The 18149-nt window shown below is 43.1% G+C and overlaps 1 protein-coding gene across 1 annotated transcript in view; it reads left to right on the forward strand.

Moving 5' to 3' along the window:
* Positions 1 to 18149, forward strand: part of LOC120551603 (zinc finger MIZ domain-containing protein 1-like) — a 106775-nt gene that overhangs the window by 84041 nt on the left and 4585 nt on the right. The window contains exons 6-18 of the mRNA XM_039789091.1: positions 3625 to 3699; positions 12959 to 13061; positions 13577 to 13778; positions 14713 to 14904; positions 15061 to 15135; positions 15246 to 15414; positions 15515 to 15656; positions 16626 to 16836; positions 17100 to 17205; positions 17305 to 17465; positions 17561 to 17628; positions 17743 to 17811; positions 17902 to 18146. Coding sequence (XP_039645025.1) covers positions 3625 to 3699; positions 12959 to 13061; positions 13577 to 13778; positions 14713 to 14904; positions 15061 to 15135; positions 15246 to 15414; positions 15515 to 15656; positions 16626 to 16836; positions 17100 to 17205; positions 17305 to 17465; positions 17561 to 17628; positions 17743 to 17811; positions 17902 to 18146 — 1818 coding nt within the window. The remainder of the gene's footprint in view (positions 1 to 3624; positions 3700 to 12958; positions 13062 to 13576; positions 13779 to 14712; positions 14905 to 15060; positions 15136 to 15245; positions 15415 to 15514; positions 15657 to 16625; positions 16837 to 17099; positions 17206 to 17304; positions 17466 to 17560; positions 17629 to 17742; positions 17812 to 17901; positions 18147 to 18149) is intronic.

The following is an 18149-nucleotide window of genomic DNA, read 5'->3' on the forward strand; positions in this document are numbered from 1 at the left end:
CTCCTCCTCCTGCTCCTCCATGCCCCTTAATTACAATGACTAGTTTGATGGATTAAGTTGACTGTATGCAAAGACAACGTTTGGGGGCTGAAATCACTGCTTAATGTACCCACCTGAACCGTGTCTATCCCCACTTTTTTTGCTGTGCATGTCCCTCGTAACAAATGTTGCTTTAAATGAATTGATTGAGGCTTCTTTTTACTCGTTGCTCTGGACGTGGGCCAAGATACAGGCTGTCTAGCACATTAGGCACCACCCCCCTTTGCAGGTTTGAAATGTGAGCTGCCTGCATTTTTTCCCTCTCCTCTCCTCCCTCCCTCCTCCTCTCCCCTCCCTCCCTCTCTCCCTTCTGGCGAAGTGGCTGTGGCTGCTTCGTGTGTATGTGTGTGTGAAAAAAAAAAAAAAAACAAAAAAAAAAAAGATACATCAATAACTGCTGCATACATCCGAGATATTTTTCTCCCTCTCTGCCTGTCCCCCTCCTTCATTCTTACCCCCCCCACCTCTTATTTAACCCTTTACTGCTGCAGAAGCCGGCTCCTAATTTTGCTAAATTATATGTGACGATACGCACCTTTCTTCTTCTCTGACCATGTGTCCTCCTTTTTCTCCTTGTGGCTGTTAGTGCTGTATGAAGTTTCCTTTTTTTTTCTTTTTCTTTTTTACAGCTTATCCCTGTTTTCCCTCTCATTGTCTCTGGGGTATTTGTTGCTTGAGTGCAAAGAAGCCGGTGGCAAGTACAGCAGGAGCCCATTAGCAATGACTCCATCTGTGATTGGTTTTGCCTGCGAAACGGAGAGAGCAGCCATGAATAATTGATGTGTATTGTGCAGTCAGTCGCTGGACACGCAGGAGAGAGGAGAGGAAAACAGAGAGAAGCTGCTGCCCTGAGACACCGAGGGAAACGTGGGGGAAGAGGGAGGGAGGGGAGGGGAGGTGAGAGAGGAAGAATGTTAGAGAGAAGAGAGGAAGGTGGGAGGGATAGGGAGACACAGAGAAAGAGCTTTAAAATAGATGCTGGCTTCAGTAGTGCAGAGATTAAGGCTGCCCTGTATCGCCTTTGTTCTGCTGTTGCAGATTTGTGCTCAGAAGTGTTTCTCGACACATGATTTCCCCCTTTTTTCCGTGCAGTGAAGAGTGAGAAATAAGGGACATTGCTGGAGTAAGTCTGGTTGAAATGCGGGTGGCATTTTAGACATGGGGGAGGAGGTTTCGCTGCTGTGAATAGGACAGAGCTGCAAAGCTGTAAGCTGTCAAAAGGAGGAGACAACAGTTAAAGAGGGTTGTGTTTGCAGGGGGTGTATTCAGTGACAAGTGAGAAGGTGGATCTGCTGCTGCTGAGAGTAACTTCACATTATTTCACCCCTGGGGGGGCAGATAGAGGGTTTGTTGCTGCATTGGTGGGTGCAGGCGGGCACCCCGCCACGTCTTAAACTAACGGAATGGGGTTTGACAGTATGACAAGTGCCTCTCAGCGCCCCGCGTGATAGAGTTGCAACAGCTGACTGCCGCATTTGACCCACTTACAGCTCACACAGAAGGGGTCAAAATGGCCTTGATTATCTCTCTGAGTCGAGCTGACCTACTTGAGGTGGGGTTTTTTGCGAGACTCTTGGCAGTTTATCACACCCACTCCCCTCTGTGCCACACAGCACAACCAGCCAGGCTCACTGCAGAGACACGCACACATTTTCTCCCTATGTAGTAATCACTAGTTTCAGATCAGGGATTCAGTGTTGCTCATGGTCCAATCATGTGTGTTTTTTTAAATAGGAGCAACAAGTTTAAATTTTAGACATTCAACTGCATTGAGATGATAATCCACCTGTTTTGTTCAACTTAAACAAATCTATCATTTGAGTATCATTAGAACATACAGATGAATGACGGAAGTGGAAAAAGAGTTTTTTTGGAAGTTTATTCAGACATTTTGGATTTTTTGCTGCGACTGTGAGTCACCATCAAATCCATGCAAGCTACAAACTCTGTTAACTAACAAAAGATAGATTTTGGGTGGGATTTCCCTTTAATGAATGAGTTCCTGTTAAGAGAGACATTTCTTTCTCCTATTGACATAACTTGAGAATTATTGGTTGGTTGGTTGGTTTCTTTATTGTTCATTTGGCTTTCTCTCTAGTTTTTTTTTAGCTGTACAGTAAAGTCCTGGTTTTGTTTTTGACCACATTGGATATTGAATCCTCCAAAGATCAGATAAAGAGGGTGGCAGGGCCAGCGATACTTCCAGACGATCAGTGTAGTGGATCATGAATAATTATATTTTTAGGTCAATGAACTCCAAATAGTTGGTTTCACTGGAGGTTAGTGTGGAAAGTTTTGGTTAAAAAAGAAAAAAACTGTGCTTCACAGACAAATATTTGTCCTTCCAAAATTTGTCACAAAAATGGTACAAAGTGGAATGCGATCTCTGAAAGTACTAATCAGAGTATTAAAATTGCATTGAAATGCCAGGTGTAACCGTAGGTATAGTTTCCTCCTCACATCAAAGGGGGAAAACAAGCGCATCCGCCTACTTGTTATTCTTGCTGTAAGTCCTTTAACGAACAAACAACAGCAACCAAAAGCAGGCTTCAGTGGGTGCACTTTCATTTGATCTTAATCTATGATCAATCCCATACAGTAGGTGGAAAGTAGTCATACGTTTGGCGTGGATCAGGTATCAGAGTGCAGAGCAGTGGAAACACTTAACTTGGTCTGTATCTACAGCAGAGTGAGTTACCACTCTGCAGAAAGCACTCAAGGCCTTTACACAATCTTTTATATGTGGAAAGCAGTGCAAACATGCTTTCAGATAGCTGCGTCCTCAACTGGTAAGAACCAGAAAATGAGGCTGAGACAATTATGAGAGATTACGAATGACGGTATTGTAAAATGCTAAAGCAGCACATTAAGTAATCTATAACCTTTATCGACCTGTATAATAGGTGAACAGCAGAGATTTAAACCACATCAATCATTTCTCGTCCACACGTCTATGGCATAACCTCCCCCTCCCACACACACACACACACACACACACACACACTTACCACCTGCACACACAAACAATACTTACACTTAATTGCCTAGCATAGAATTATAATCAAGCCTTGTTAACTGCTCGGATAAATAACTACATATTCAATCAATAGTAATAGAGAAGTGTAGGCTCATTGATTAGCAGATACCCTATAGTAATTAGGTTCATCACTACGGATGACTATAACTAATAATAATAATTGTTTTTTTAAGTCATTTCTTTAGTGTTTGTAACTGGGGTGTCATGATGTGATCAACAATCCTTAAACTGTCTGCACTCAATATTTTCGTCATTTTGTACCATAACACAGTAAAAATATGATCTATTCAAAGTGTTTTGCAATTCTGTTAAGCGATATTTTTGCTCATTTGAAGTATAGTATGTTCAATCATTCTCTCCTCTTCTTAGTAGGTTTTTAGTCAGTTTGTGAATAAAATAACCTGATTTAGTATTTCTCAATCACCCTGTAATCTCATAGGGTTTGTATTTGAATAAGGGAGAAACCCCTAATCAAATGTCTGTCATTTACTGAATATCTTTAGACATGTTTGAAAAGTACAGTAAAATGTAAAATTTGAACCCTACAGAAACCAACTGCTGCAGGAGGTGTCAGTCTGACTCAGGTACTTGCTGTGTGTCGCACAGGAAACTCATGCACATTGGCTGAATCCCAACCAACCATCCTCATCACAGTCCTTGCATTATGTCCTCACACTGGACTGTGTCGACATACTGTACATGGAATGACATCAGATGTGCTTCTTTTGGTTGGTCATTTAGAAAAAGCTACATGGCTGCTGTTGTGATGTCTGTCGGAGTTTTACAGTATGAAGCATGTCACACATGTTGTTTCATCATCTTGCCTGTGTCACAGTTCACACTTGTGTTCCCAGATGTTCATTGAAGCCATTAACAATCTAAGTTTATGCCTTGTTCTTCTCGGTGATTTGTATGTTAATTATACCCCCCGCCTACACACACAAAACAGTAAGAGTTATGAACAGAGCTTACATCAGAGTCAGAATAATGTGATGAAACTTTAATGATCGCTGTAAGGAAACTGGGACAACAAGCATAAATGAGAATATAGCACATGCAACATAGTTTCAGTAGGGGCCACATATAGAAGGGCAAATCAAAATGATACATTATATGATTTTATTTTTATTTGTATGTAGACAAAGTACCAGCAACTTAACTTAGACAATAAGAATGTATAAAGTAAAATAGAATACAATTTTTTTAAAGACATCTACAGTGTGAAATTCATTATGCCCTGTATAAAATAGATTTTAAAATTATTCAATTTGAAGGAATAAGAATATGTGAAAATGAAAAAAATGCACATTATTTGCTAAATGTATATTGTTTTTTGAGGCCATACATGCCATTTGGCCTGAGTGTTTATCATTAGAAAGCTTTTTTATTCAAATACTGCACTGTTGCACATATGGATGACTCTAATGAGCCTAGAGGGGTGCCGGGACCCAACCCAGGCTCCTCCAGTGTCTGTTCCGTACTGTACGTCTAAAGGGAGGCTTTGTCACCAGGCCCACTGTGTAAAGGTCGCAGGTGAATCAGCCACCAGCGTATGCTGCCAGGACACTACCGGCCCTGCCCAGCACCCTGAGGTGGGCACTAGTCCGGGCACATCTGCTCCGTGCCTAATTAGTATCATTGTAGACGGGGGCTTAAGGCTGGGCCTTCGCTAATAGCAGCCTGTTGCTCGGGGAAACAGTCTGGCTCCTGTAAGCAGCTTCTTTGCAGGTCTGCTCATCTTATAATCTGGTTGCAGAAGTGCATGGTTAATAGCACACTCTGTGCTGGTGCAGTCGGCCTCACTGTGCAGTTGGCTGGATGCTTTTCCCTTTTAAAGGGCCATGACAGTATTTTTTTGTAATTTTTTTAGCTCCTTAATTACAAATCATGTATGTATTATATTTTTACTGACTGTTTTCAAATACAGGCTGTACTTTTTAATGTATATTTTCCTTTCTTTCCACTCATTTTTGTTAGCCAACTCTTCAAACTTCAGTTGAATCATATTAATCACATAAAGTTTATTTATATAGCGCTTTTAGAATCTTTAGAAAAGCAACATAAAAAATAATTAGTTAACATTTAAAATTAAAGGTAACAATAAAAACTGGGAAAATAGACAAAAGAATGAGCATCATGTCTGTTTAGGTTAACTCAAAGTTACATGATCACTATGTGGTAATGCAGTCCCAACTTGCAAGCTGCAACGTTACTTTGACCAAAAAGCACACTAGTGGCCCTATTTTAACGATCTAAGAGCACGGCATGAAGCGCCTGGCACAGGTGCGTTTAGAGCGTGTACGAATCCACTTTTGCTAGTTTAACAGCGGAAAAAAGGGTCCATGCGCCAGGCACATGGTTCAAAAGGGATGTACTTAGTGTCTTAATTAATCATAGGTGTGTTTAGTGCGTAACATGCAATAAAGTGTATAGAGTGTCATCTCCCATTCCCTTTAAAAGCCAGGCGCATTTGTACCTTGGCGCATTGCGATTATGATGGCGAATTTGCTAAGCAGGAAGGAGAGATTTTCAGGAGAAGAAATTGCAAAATTGTTAGCTTTTAAGTAAATATGATTGTTAGTAGATGTGCTAAAACATGCAAAACCACTGCTATGGCTCTTTGAGGAAACTTGACCTCAGACACTTAACACACTGTTGCCAGATTTTATCTCCTGAATTAAGACATAAAGATGTAGGTTTGGAAGGAGTTTTGCTCCCAATGAGCTTACTGTAGCAGGGAGCGACATACAGTAACAGATTGAAGATTGAACGTTGGTCGGGGAAGATGTTTGGCTTAAATGCACAAGGAATTAATTCTCACCAGGGGGTGAAATGCTATAGATTTCCACCTCCATGCTTTACAGGGACGCTGAATGGCATGCCCTGTTTTTAATGAAGAGATTTGTTGCATGTGCCAAGAGAGATTATCATTTAAATCACTGGCCTGCTTAGACGAGGGTTTGGTTCCTATATATCCATGACCAAGAAATGTCAGTCAGAGTGATGAGATCTGCATAAATCATCTTGAGATTGTGGCGTATATTGTATGTTCCAGTTGGTATTCAGTTAGTGCCAAGTGGACTACTTAAAGACATACAGTACAATCTTTATCTCAAATCTGTATACACTGATTTTTATTTAAAATGTCTTATCTTTGACATTTCGATTTTTTATTAAGAAATCCTGCATTTTTATATCCATATAAATCAAAATTTGCATCACAAAGTGGTTAGCTGGATATTTTGATACTGAAGTTATTATGACAGCAGGAGTGGGACGTTAAGAGGAGTAAGGGACAGCTTTTCTATCCATCAATAAGAGGTTTTTAATGTTGCAACAAAGACTGCAGGATGTCAAAACAGCAACCCAGAAACACCAAATCTGCAGCATTTTTTCATTTTTTTTCCTTGTGCCGCTTGCTTCCACATGGCCACATATGCTTGTGGCCTCAGTAAAACCTTTCTGGCACGAGTCCAAGCGTCCCCCCTTCTTGCCGGATGGACATGGCACGACATTGTGGCCATGTGGCCAGCAGGAGGCTGTATTTAAGCCGGGGCAGCTCTGAAATGGGCCATAAAACCTAGCCAGCAAGTCTGGCTCCCCATGAGGCAACGGGCCTAAGTACTCATTGACAAGACTCCAACATCACTGACTTCTGAGCAGCAGAGGAAATAATGCAAGAAAAAAAAAAAAGCAGCAGACAAAGATGAGGTGCAGACAGGAGGTGGTTGTTTTATAACGGTTAGCGCTAATGCTTTAAATCCAAAACATATATTTGCTTTCTCATACTTTTCCAATGTTACACACTCACTGTCATTGTGGTTATTTAAATTTTTTCTCTCTCAGCTCATTTTCACTTAATGAAATAGCTCCTTGACTGCATACGTTTAAAGGACCTCGGGGGAAATATGTCACATTTTGATCCCACATGGCAGCCATGACATTCACATGTTTCCACTTCACACATCCTTCCCACTTCATCAGCTTTCTGAAAACATCAATCACCCTGAAATATGTCACAAAATGACTCATCCAACTTTAAAATCTTAATAACTGAGCTAATGAAGTCAGTTTACAGACTCAGTTTTACGACACCCAGTTCGCACTCCCTTCCGTGCCAAAGTGTTGTAGAGTTGAGAGGGTGACCAGAGAGGGGAAATGTGTTCCACCTGTGAGCTTCCATCTAATTTTACCCCATGCATAAACAAGTACTGTAGCACAGTTCTGGTCTGTCATGGGTTGACAGGTCTGTAACCTGTTATACCCGCCCCTCAAAAGACTGCATGATGGACGAGTTGCTTCCATTTCATTATCAAATTGGCGCTGATGAATAATTGGTGGCATCTGTGAAGAGACAAAAGAGAGATTTGATGGCTGTGAGGCGGGCACCCTTGGCTCTGTGATGACTGTGCTGAGTGCCGCGAGGCAGAGAGGGAGATGATTTACAATCCAGCCGGTAGTTTATGCAGGATAGCTGTAAGTGAATGTCATAGCAACCAGTTATTCATGTAGTTTTTCATATATTATGAGGTAAATCCCAAACATTTACAGTTCCGGGAAGCCTACACAAGTGAGGAATTCTTTGGCTAAGCTAAACATGGCTGTTTTGTATGGCCTCTTAGGTGCTTTCAGTAACCAGGGATGCTAGGGCTCCCTAGACTCTGTCTTATTTTAATTGACTTTGGCCTGCAGGAGGCTTGTGTCCATTCAATCCTTTCTGGGCAGAGAGAGAGAGAGTGGAGGGAGGGAGGAACAGAATGTGATTAGAGCTCCCTCAGAAACTAAAGAGTGCAGCCCACTGGAGCCGTTCTTGTTAGTTTGCTCATGGTCTTTGTTCTCCTTTCAGCCCTTCTGGCTAAATGTCTTCAAACAAGCCGTTTGGAGGTTGCAATTCTCCCCGACAGGTTTAAAGCAAAACATGGACTTCGTTGTTACAGTTTGTATGGGAATTGTGAGGAAGTGCTGCTGATAATGTGAGTGTGATGTGATGACTGGATGTATACTGTATGTTTGTGTGGGCGTTAGTGACCAAGCCATGTGGGACGATGCCAGGTGGGAGCCGGGGTTGACAAGGGAGCAGGTGTCTATTAGATACAGAGCAGAGAGGGAGGGAGGGGAGGGACGAGGATCATAAGAGCTCTTGGCATCTGCCTTACCTGCTGCCTCCCATACAGTCCTCCTGCCAGTAAACGGAGAGAAAGAGTGAGGGAGAAAAGGAAAAAGACGAAGAGTAGAGAGAAATGTGCTGGAGGAGGCAGCAAGTAAAGGAGTGACCTTTGGTAGCCATTCATGCCATGTTTGTAGCCTTATCCTCTCCCACAGGTTGTTCGTGCAGCACTTAGCCACTATTCGTCATGGTTTTTGCTGCACATCTGTTTTAAAGGGTTAACTCACCCAAGTTACAAAAACACATTTATTTTATTCCTGCCTCCACCCTAAAACAATAGAGGTGAATGGAATTCCATTTGTCGTGCTCAAAGTATGGAAAAATGAACACAGAACAGAAATTTTATAGGTACTATCGCTTTGGTGAGATGGATTTATAGTTGACGCAAGGGGATAACACATAACAGGAGTCTCACCGTAGATACCTGGAGCATATGTTTTGATTTCTACTGTTGCTCCACTGCAACATTAGACAGATTTATCGTTAATTAGCCTATTGTCGCTACAGTAACTGTGTTTACATTCCAGTCACTTTGTAATACGAGTGACATAGGGGAAGTCTGTCTTTTTTTACCTCATGCTTCATGTTATATTCACTCTCAACAATCTCTACAAGCAGCGCAAACTGACAAGTCACAGTTCCGGCTGTAAGTGATATATCCGTAGCTGCCAAACCCCCGACTTGTAGTTACGTTTTTGGGAACATGCACATCAGCTAGGATACCACGTAGCTACGGAGCCTACGCACGCAGCTACGTAGCTCCATTGAAGACTGTTTTTGAGTACAAATTACTTTGTTTCTGAAAAGACACTTTTTTTTCCTTCTTTTTTTCTTTAACAAATGTTATTTTGAGCAGATGGAATTCTGTTCACTTCCATTGTGTTGGGGTAGAAACAGAAATGAGATCTCAAAACATTGGCAAACTACAATGGCTAGACACGATGTAATTTGGGTGAACTGACCCTTTAATCTAGAGGCCCTTTTCTTTTGGTGGAGCCAAAAGAGGCAGAATAAAAGGTATTTAATCAGCACAGTTTATCTCTGTTTCTCCTGTCTGAATGTGTGGCAAAAGTTGGGGATGGGGGAGCATTATCATTGGAAAGAACATTGAACAACTGTCAGGGATGCAGTCCATGTCGTTTGTCATGTTTCCCCGGGGCTTTATGACAGAGAGTGAAGCTGGAAGCTGCAGGCCCAGCCACTGAACCACCCATCTAGTCCCAGCAGATGCGTTTACCGCCCTTCGCCTTGGCTGACCATCAGGCTGCACAGCTGAGCACCAGAATATCAATACGGCTCAGACTCAGCCGGGCCCCTGGGACTATCTACAAGGCAAACAAGATAGGCTCCTCTCCTTATGGAAGACAGAGACCCATAGCCGCCAGGGAGGCCAATGTGTAAACAGAGCAAAAAGATGCTCTGTAGCACCAAACGGCAGTTTGATTCACTCCAGAATAGTCATTTGGAAGAGCTACACCTGAGACGATTATCTCCAGTTTTGGCTCTTCTAAAGGAGGAAAACAGATGAGTCTATTGAAGGACCGTCTGTGGGAGGAGAGGAGAAGAAAAACAGTAATCCTTTTGTGTTCATCATCCGCACTGTCCAAAGAGATGCATGGGCGAAGGAGGAGGAGGAGGAGGGAGAGACTGTGAGGTGTTTATCCTCTGCGTGAATGACAGAGCTCTTCTCCTTTAAACAGGTTGGTGCTCAGCAGAGGTGATCATTTTGTGTGGTGATAAGCCCTTTATGTAATGGTGGGGTAGAATAATTCCTCTTTAAGTGGCAGCGCTGGTGCTTCCCTCTCCTTTTTTTCCTCTTATTCCCTTAAATATGTATTGTCATTTCACTGCTCGGCTCAACGCTGTTGTTGTTTTTGTCCTGCGGCTGTTGATGTCGGCCTCAGTGTGAAACGTGGATACCGTCCCCTCAGCCAGACGGCCTCACGGTGGCACAGTTATGGGATAAATTGCGGAGACATGTTTATCAACATAGAAGAAGTGCAAGTTACCCCTTGTTGGAAGAGAATAATGAGACCTAATTGAGCTGTAACATGCTGGCTGGTCGCCAGGCCCTTGAATTTAAAACTCTCAATCAGAAGGGGGTCTGCGAAGAGGGAGGGTGCTGTTGAAACACTGCAGGACGTTCTAACATAGATGTGAAACTTATAAAGCTAGCACTTGGACCCAGTTATATTTCATCAAAACTAACCTACAAATCGGTACATCTACCTGTGGGTGTGATGTTTTCAGTAGAATAGCACCTCAGAGGCCTTTTCTGTCAACCAAAGCACAGCCGCGGTAAAGTCAGATCAATCCTCTGGAGGAACAGCACAGCCTGTCTCCTGGCACCTGCCTTGCCAAGAGCAGGAGGCAGGAAGGAGGGGGGGAGAAAAAGAGAGGGAGCATAAGCGGGTGGGAAGGAGGAAAAACCCAGCTGCCTCTGCGCCTGAGCCCTGTGCTGCTTTTTAAAGGAGTGGAAGGGAGGGGAGGGAGAGGAGAGGGAGAGGCAGAGAGACTGCTGGCACCATCTGTACATGTCTTTTGTATTCCAGCCCTCATCTTTACACAGAGCGAGGCTGGTGTGCTCAGTGTTCAAATGAAAGGAGAGGATGTGCCTTTTGGGGTGCAATGCTCTGAAAAGAGAAGGTGTGTGTTTGTTTGCCGATGCTGAAATTCAGTTTTGTCCTCGGAAATTCGGCCGCTCAGAGGACATCTCGTGTCCTATTTATTTTACCTCTACAATATAAGCCAGTGTGGTGTCTTTCCTTATGTGTGTGTCAGTAGGCTTGCACTGTTTGCAAGCACTCATGTGTGGGCAAATCTCTGGGTTGCCATGTTTGTGATGGGAGTCAGAAGCTTTTGTTTGTTCCTCCCTCCCATCAGCCCCATTAGCCTGATGCCCCCTCTCTCACTGACTCACTCAACGTTTTTTTTTATTTTTTATCTCCCTCTCTGTCCCTCCCCTGTCCCTCTCTGTGTAATATGAATATGTGCTGTGGCAGCCTATCCTTGCATGTGGCAGCAGGGAGGATCTGCCTGTGAGGACAGCCTGCACTGTCTGCTGTCATATTGACGTGGCTTTTTGCGCGAACCGCAGCTGAAATCACCAAGAGCTCTGTTTAACCCCCCCTCCTTCCCTTGCTCCTTAGTCAGCCTAGAAGTGCTGTGAATCATAAGAGGAGGTGGCTGCCCTGCTCTTTGATTGAATCCACATTCCCTTTCTCTTCTGCCGCCGCAGAGAGAGGATAGAAGGAGACAGGGGAAGCGAGAGGGAGAGAATAAGGAAACGGGAGTCTTTTGTAGTTGGCACAGTACAAAAACATGCACTGCAGATGAAAAGCATATGATTTGATCAAACACACTCTTAGGTGATGGCTACCTAACCAAGCGGTTCCTTAGGAAGGTGGAGAGGAGAGGAGGGAAGGGCTGGAGTCCATCTGCAGGCCCAGAGTGAACCCTAGTGGCCAAGAGCTGCAGTGACATAATGAATTTAAAGCTGGTATTTTATATTGCAGCATAAAGGTGCCTCCTTATGTCTCTTACTGTAAGAGGAGTTTTCTAGTATACAAAATACTAAGGTGGTCTCAAGGAATCCCTCATCTTACATAGAACCTAAGCTGCTTCTCACCTGGCAATATATGCATTTAAATGAACTAATAATGCAACACATTTTGGCTGCTTTTAGTTAGAAATTTTTTTTTTCAGGGTAAAGCCATGCTTGCTGTAGGATATAATTTGGGGTTTACTTTTCTTTGTCAATTTATTTCACAGAGAGAATCCTAAAGGGAAAAAGACCCACACAGGACAGACATACATTTACATAGACTACTACTGATGAAGACTAGCCTGAAGAGAGTGGCAGACAGTGCACATGAGTGGATACAACAATGAGGTTTAAAAGACAGAAAGACATTTTAGAATAAGAATTAATAATAGAGCAAATAACTATTAGAAGATGATAAATCCGATAATCGGATAAAGTGATACAAACAAATGTTATTTTATTCTGTTTGATTCATCGGGAGAAGTTCTATGCTGTCACTTTTGCAAAAGTTAAATCTGTCACTGTTTGCATTCATTCCCCCACAGAAAGTCTTCATGTACGTATTTTCCTGAAAATAGTAGTGAATTTAATTGCAAATCATTGAAAGCACAAACAAAATTTTTATTTAAAAAAATAAATAAAATTATTATTAAAATTTTCATTTAATGTGGGGAAAAATGACCCTTCACCTGTTCATATAAACAAACTGAAAATGTATATAACAAATACACAACTACACAACTGTATTTTTAATACAGTTTTACCTTACTTAGCAGATCATTCCAGAAAAGGTTCTCACAATTTTTCAAAAAAAACATCTTTAGTAACATTTGTTATTCTATCTCACCTTAAAGGATGCTTAAATGTTAAATGTTGTTGCATAGTTATGTGGGCTGACTGGCAGTGATTGTAGACCTATTCTGTTTTAAAGGTACAGACAGGACTCCTGGTTTTGTCATAGTGTATTTTGCACAAAGACCTTACACATCATTTTGTCAGTCAGGCCATTGCTTTTTTTTTCAGAGCTTCTGTTCTTAAGTTGTTGTTCCGTCTGCCCTGCTCGTCTCATATAATTAGTTTTTTCAGCACTTGCAATAGAGGGTTGTTACATCTGCAGATATTTACATACACTCTCCTCTGCCTCTCCAGCTCCCTTCCTCCGGGTGAGGAGGGGACGCCCCTCCCTCCTCCCCACAGAAGAACACAAACGAGCCCCCGGGAAAAGTGCCCATGCAGCCCCCTATGAGCTCCATGAAGCCCAGCCTCTCACACGGGTCAGTGTGTGTGTGTGTGTGTGTGTGGTGGGGGGGGGGGGGGGGGGGGGGGGTGGGGGGGGGGGGTGTGTGAGAACAGACAGAACAGGCCCTGGGTAAGCCTTCCTCTCCACATGAAGCCTGGTGTCCTTATGGATCCAAAGGGCTGTGACAAACCAGTGACCAACGGAAGTACAGCATGGGAGACAATGAGGAAATTGAAAAGAACACATTGTGTGTGCATTTCAAGAGGAAGAACATGCTTTTGTTTAAAACCAAAAAAAACGGTCTTCTCCCTATGAGAATAAACATATACTACCACTAGTACTAAAACAAAATATGGCAGTGAGACATTGATGTTTTTACACCACCAAGCTTCCCCACCTACCCACAAACAAAATCTGCACTACTAAAGGAGACATATCAACATAGGGAATGATAAAACACATGTTCTTAAAGTGTCTCGCAGAAGGGTTTTCCTATTCCTATATTCAGATTAATAAAACAACAATATTATAAATAGTGGAAATCCATAGGTCAACAACAACAATCCCATACAACCCTGGGGCAACCCCCCGGGGGCCGCGGGTGTCTGGTAACAATCCTGGGATGAACTCTTCACAGTTTCCCGGTCCTCAGCAGCAGTTCCCAAACAAAGGCAACTCCAACCAGGGCTACATGCAGCAGGGCATGTACGGACGACCCAACTACCCCGGAGGAGGAGGCTTTGGTGGCAAGTAAGTGGACAGTGGAATTAGTACCTGTCAACGATTAAAATTGCTAAGAAGTCATTCTGACAGTTAAAATGATTGCAATCCTCCAGCTTGATGGTCTGAGCTCATTACTGGCAGTCTGGGTCTGCCGAGGTTTCTTCCTAAAAGGGAGTTTTTCCTTGCCACTGTCGCAATAGCCACTGCTAATGCTTCCTCTTGAGGGAATTACTGTAATTGTTGGGGTTAATAGAGTGAGGGTGGGACCTACTCTATCGTAAAGTCTGAGATAACTCTTGATAGGATTTGACTACAATAAATAAATGGAATTGAATTGACCAAATGGCGCGCTTGGCAAGTACACCCTGAGGGCCTAAGTGACGAGGAATGGGTATCCCCCAACACTCCCGGTCCCCCAGACCACCCACCCGCACGCCGTACACAGGCTGCAGTTGGGGGCACCAACCGCACCCACACAACCGGAACCAAAAAAGACACAAGCATAAAAAAATAAACCAACTCCAATGCCAGACTAAGTCAATGTTAAGGGTGAATAGTTACTGAAGTAGTAAGAAATGGCACATTAGCCAACCAAAAGCTAACAAGACTCTTTTAAAGGTGGAACATTTTTGTTTTGGACTTTGACATACAAGTAAAATTCCACATACATCAACTAGAGATGGTTGATTGAACCCATTTTGTTTCAATGAGTTCCTTAATCAAACACCACCAGTTCATTTCGGTTCCCCCAACCAACATGTGCATGAATGTCCAGCATGAGGGCCCCAGGAAAACATGCACAGGGCGGCTCGGGCTCATGGCGGCAGCAGCAAGGCTGGTCCCCCCTCCGCGTATGCAGGGCATGAAAGTGCCGCACCGGGAGGAGTGGATGTGAATTTAACACTTTCATCTTCAAGGTTCAGCTTGTTTGCTGTATGTTGAATATATGTTTGTAATCTCTGCATCCACAGCCAAGTTATGGCGGGCAGCAGTATGGACCAAACAGCCAGTTCCCTAACCAGCAGGGGCCGTACCCCTCACCTAACCCCTCGAGGCCACTGCCGTCCCCTAACTACCCGGGCCAGAGGATGCCAGGACAGCAGCTGCAGGGCCAATACCCGCCACCCAGTGGTGCCATGGGCCAGTACTATAAGGTGCAGTAATACTGCTATTCACCCAAACTCTTGATGATTATTTTGAGTATCATACCAAAAACCTTTTGGCAAGGTGTCATCAGTTTTTTGGTACAAATAATAGAGGTTAATTTGGAGAGAAAAATCATTTTTAATCCTTTTTTTTTTTCATTACAGCAAGAGCCTTTTAATGGCCAAACGAATAACTTCTCTGGGAGTGGATATCAGTACAGCCAGGGTAATATGAATGGGGTAAGTCTTATGTTTCTATCAATTTTGTTTCTTCATATTATCATTCTCTTGTGTTGTGCTGATTATAGTCCCATGAACATTTGATTTCTAATCGATTGTCTTCAATATAGCCGCCCAGACCGGTGGGTAACTACCCTCACTCCCCAGTGCCAGGCAACCCCACCCCTCCAATGACCCCAGGAAGTAACATCCCTCCATACTTGTCGCCAAACCAGGACGTGAAGCCACCCTTCCCTCCTGACATCAAACCAAATATCAACGCTCTCCCTCCTCCTCCAGGTCAGTAACTGGAACATTTCCAATGAAGATATCTTAACAGTGAATTATTCCTTTAAAAGTTCATGATGGTCTGACCTTGGCTCTTTTTCAACCAATGCAGCCAACCACAACGAGGAGCTGCGCCTGACGTTCCCTGTGCGGGATGGTGTAGTCCTAGAGCCCTTCAGGCTAGAGCATAACCTGGCTGTTAGCAACCACGTTTTCCACTTACGGCCTTCTGTACATCAGACTCTCATGTGGAGGTAAGACATCATGCACTGAATTAACGTACAGTATATTTTTTTATATTCTTCCCAGATATTTTTTCTCCCGAGAGAGCTTTGTGATACAGTCATTTTACCTAGTCCTGTGGCCTCCTGTTGACAGTTGCAGTTTTAAGTCTTTTATGTCTCTGGAAACAGTTAGCATTTCATATATATAGTAAAGAAATCCGTCTCTTACCTCTCCAACAAAACATTCTCTGGCTCAGGCTTAGTAATAGGGCTTTTCAAAAGATTAAGAGAGAAGAGGGGCTTAATGGAAGAGAGCTAGAGAGCAAGAGAACTTAAACTGTGTTTAAAGTAGTTACGGCTCTTGAGATTAGGTGGAAATACAAATATGAATGTGCAAAAAGAATTTTAATCCCTGATTTAGTTCCTGGCTGTTGGTTCTTGGGGCTCACAGTGTATGTTTTGGGACTATTTGGTCAAAAAGACCTAGAAGTACTATCCCATGGCATCCCACAGTCACCTCTAGGGTCCGTACTATTTTCCTTTGACATGACCAGCCTTGTACACATAATCCTTATACATTTAAGCCTCATCAAATACCACTGTCATAGATGGGTGGGAAGCCAGTGAGGGATCATCTTCATGGTGCTGCACCAACAATGTGCACTGCAGTGACCAGTGGGGTTAGCATTGACAAGGAAGTGCTAGGAGAAAAACACGTTCTTTCTTTAAATCAAGCATTCTCATTTAACTTGGAGAAGGTCATAAATGCATTGATTTAGATTATTGTAATTCTTTACTTCCCCTTCAAGCAAAAGTCACTCTCCCATCCAAACCTCATCAAGCGTCTTGCAATTAGGATTCTTTCTGGTGACATATTGTGAGATGACATCATCTTATATTTAGCCTCCCATCACTGGTGGTCTGTTTGTTTTAGAATTGATCAGGAGGTTGGAAATCTATCTTTTCTTTTTTTTTTCTTTTCTTCTTCTGTCTGCGCAGATCGGACCTCGAGCTGCAGTTTAAGTGCTACCACCATGAAGACCGTCAGATGAACACCAACTGGCCAGCTTCGGTCCAAGTCAGCGTAAATGCCACACCGCTCACCATCGAGCGGGGCGACAATAAGACCTCCCACAAACCCCTGCACTTGAAACATGTATGCCAGCCAGGAAGAAACACGATCCAGATCACAGTCACTGCTTGTTGCTGTGTGAGTAAAAATATCCAGTACTAATAAAAACAGGTTTATACAAATCCAGATGCATAAAGTAGTTGCCAGATAATAAAAGTCAGACATAAAAAGATCTACCTGCAAATGATATTAAATGCTAAAGCTTTGAACAAAATAAAAAAAGGGTCTTTTTCTCTCTCTGGATACATATGAAATACGATGATATACGATATGTTGAAACTGTAACCTAACACAACTTAAGATGATGTTTGTAATAGTGACAGTGATGTTTCCTCTTGCAGTCGCACTTGTTTGTGCTGCAGCTGGTCCACAGGCCCTCAGTTCGCTCTGTCCTCCAGGGCTTACTGAAGAAAAGGCTTCTGCCTGCAGAGCACTGCATCACCAAAGGTATATACAAAAGAACACGGTCACATTTTGCACCCTAATGTCCTGATTGTTCTCAGAGCCCTTCCTTACGCACTATATTTGTCTCATCCTGCCTCCCAGTTAAGAGGAACTTCAGCAGCGTAGCAGCGTCATCGGGGAACGCAGCACTCAACGGAGAGGATGGCGTTGAGCAGACGGCCATTAAGGTTTCCCTCAAATGTCCAATCACCTTTCGGCGAATACAGCTTCCAGCAAGAGGCCACGACTGCAAACATGTTCAGGTGAGCCCTGAAGGGATAAACAAACACACTGAGAGTCAGGAAATCTTTAAAATATTGTACTTGTTAACAAATGTGACTTTCTTTTCTTCTTGCAGTGTTTTGATTTGGAATCGTATTTACAACTGAACTGTGAGCGGGGGACATGGCGATGTCCTGTATGCAAGTAAGTTTATCAAGCTTTAATACATAACAGTATTTGCCTCGTCTATAGTTTTGACTGTAATCCACATAGGTGTCTCTCTCAGCATTTTAAGCTCTGTCTCTCCTCTTTGCTCAGTAAAACAGCGTTGTTAGAGGGACTCGAAGTGGACCAGTACATGTGGGGAATCTTGAACGCCATTCAAAAGTAAGTTGGGAACAAAATTGTACTGTAATGCAAATAATATATTTATCTTTATTTCCTTGTATCTTAAACATTTCATTTGTATTTCACCAGTTCTGAGTTTGAGGAAGTGACTATTGACCCAACATGTAGCTGGCGGCCGGTAGCTATTAAATCTGATATCCACATCAAGGAGGATCCAGATGGACCGCTGGCCAAGAGGTTTAAGACTATGAGCCCCAGCCAAATGATCATGCCCAATGTGATGGAGATGATAGCTCAGCTCGGCCCCGGGCCGTCACCGTACCCATTATTATCTTCTCAGCAAGGGGGCAACAACAGCGAATATGGCAGCCAAGGTA

This window comes from Perca fluviatilis, chromosome 21, assembly GCF_010015445.1.
Source record: "Perca fluviatilis chromosome 21, GENO_Pfluv_1.0, whole genome shotgun sequence".
Classification (NCBI taxonomy): Eukaryota; Metazoa; Chordata; class Actinopteri; order Perciformes; family Percidae; genus Perca; species Perca fluviatilis.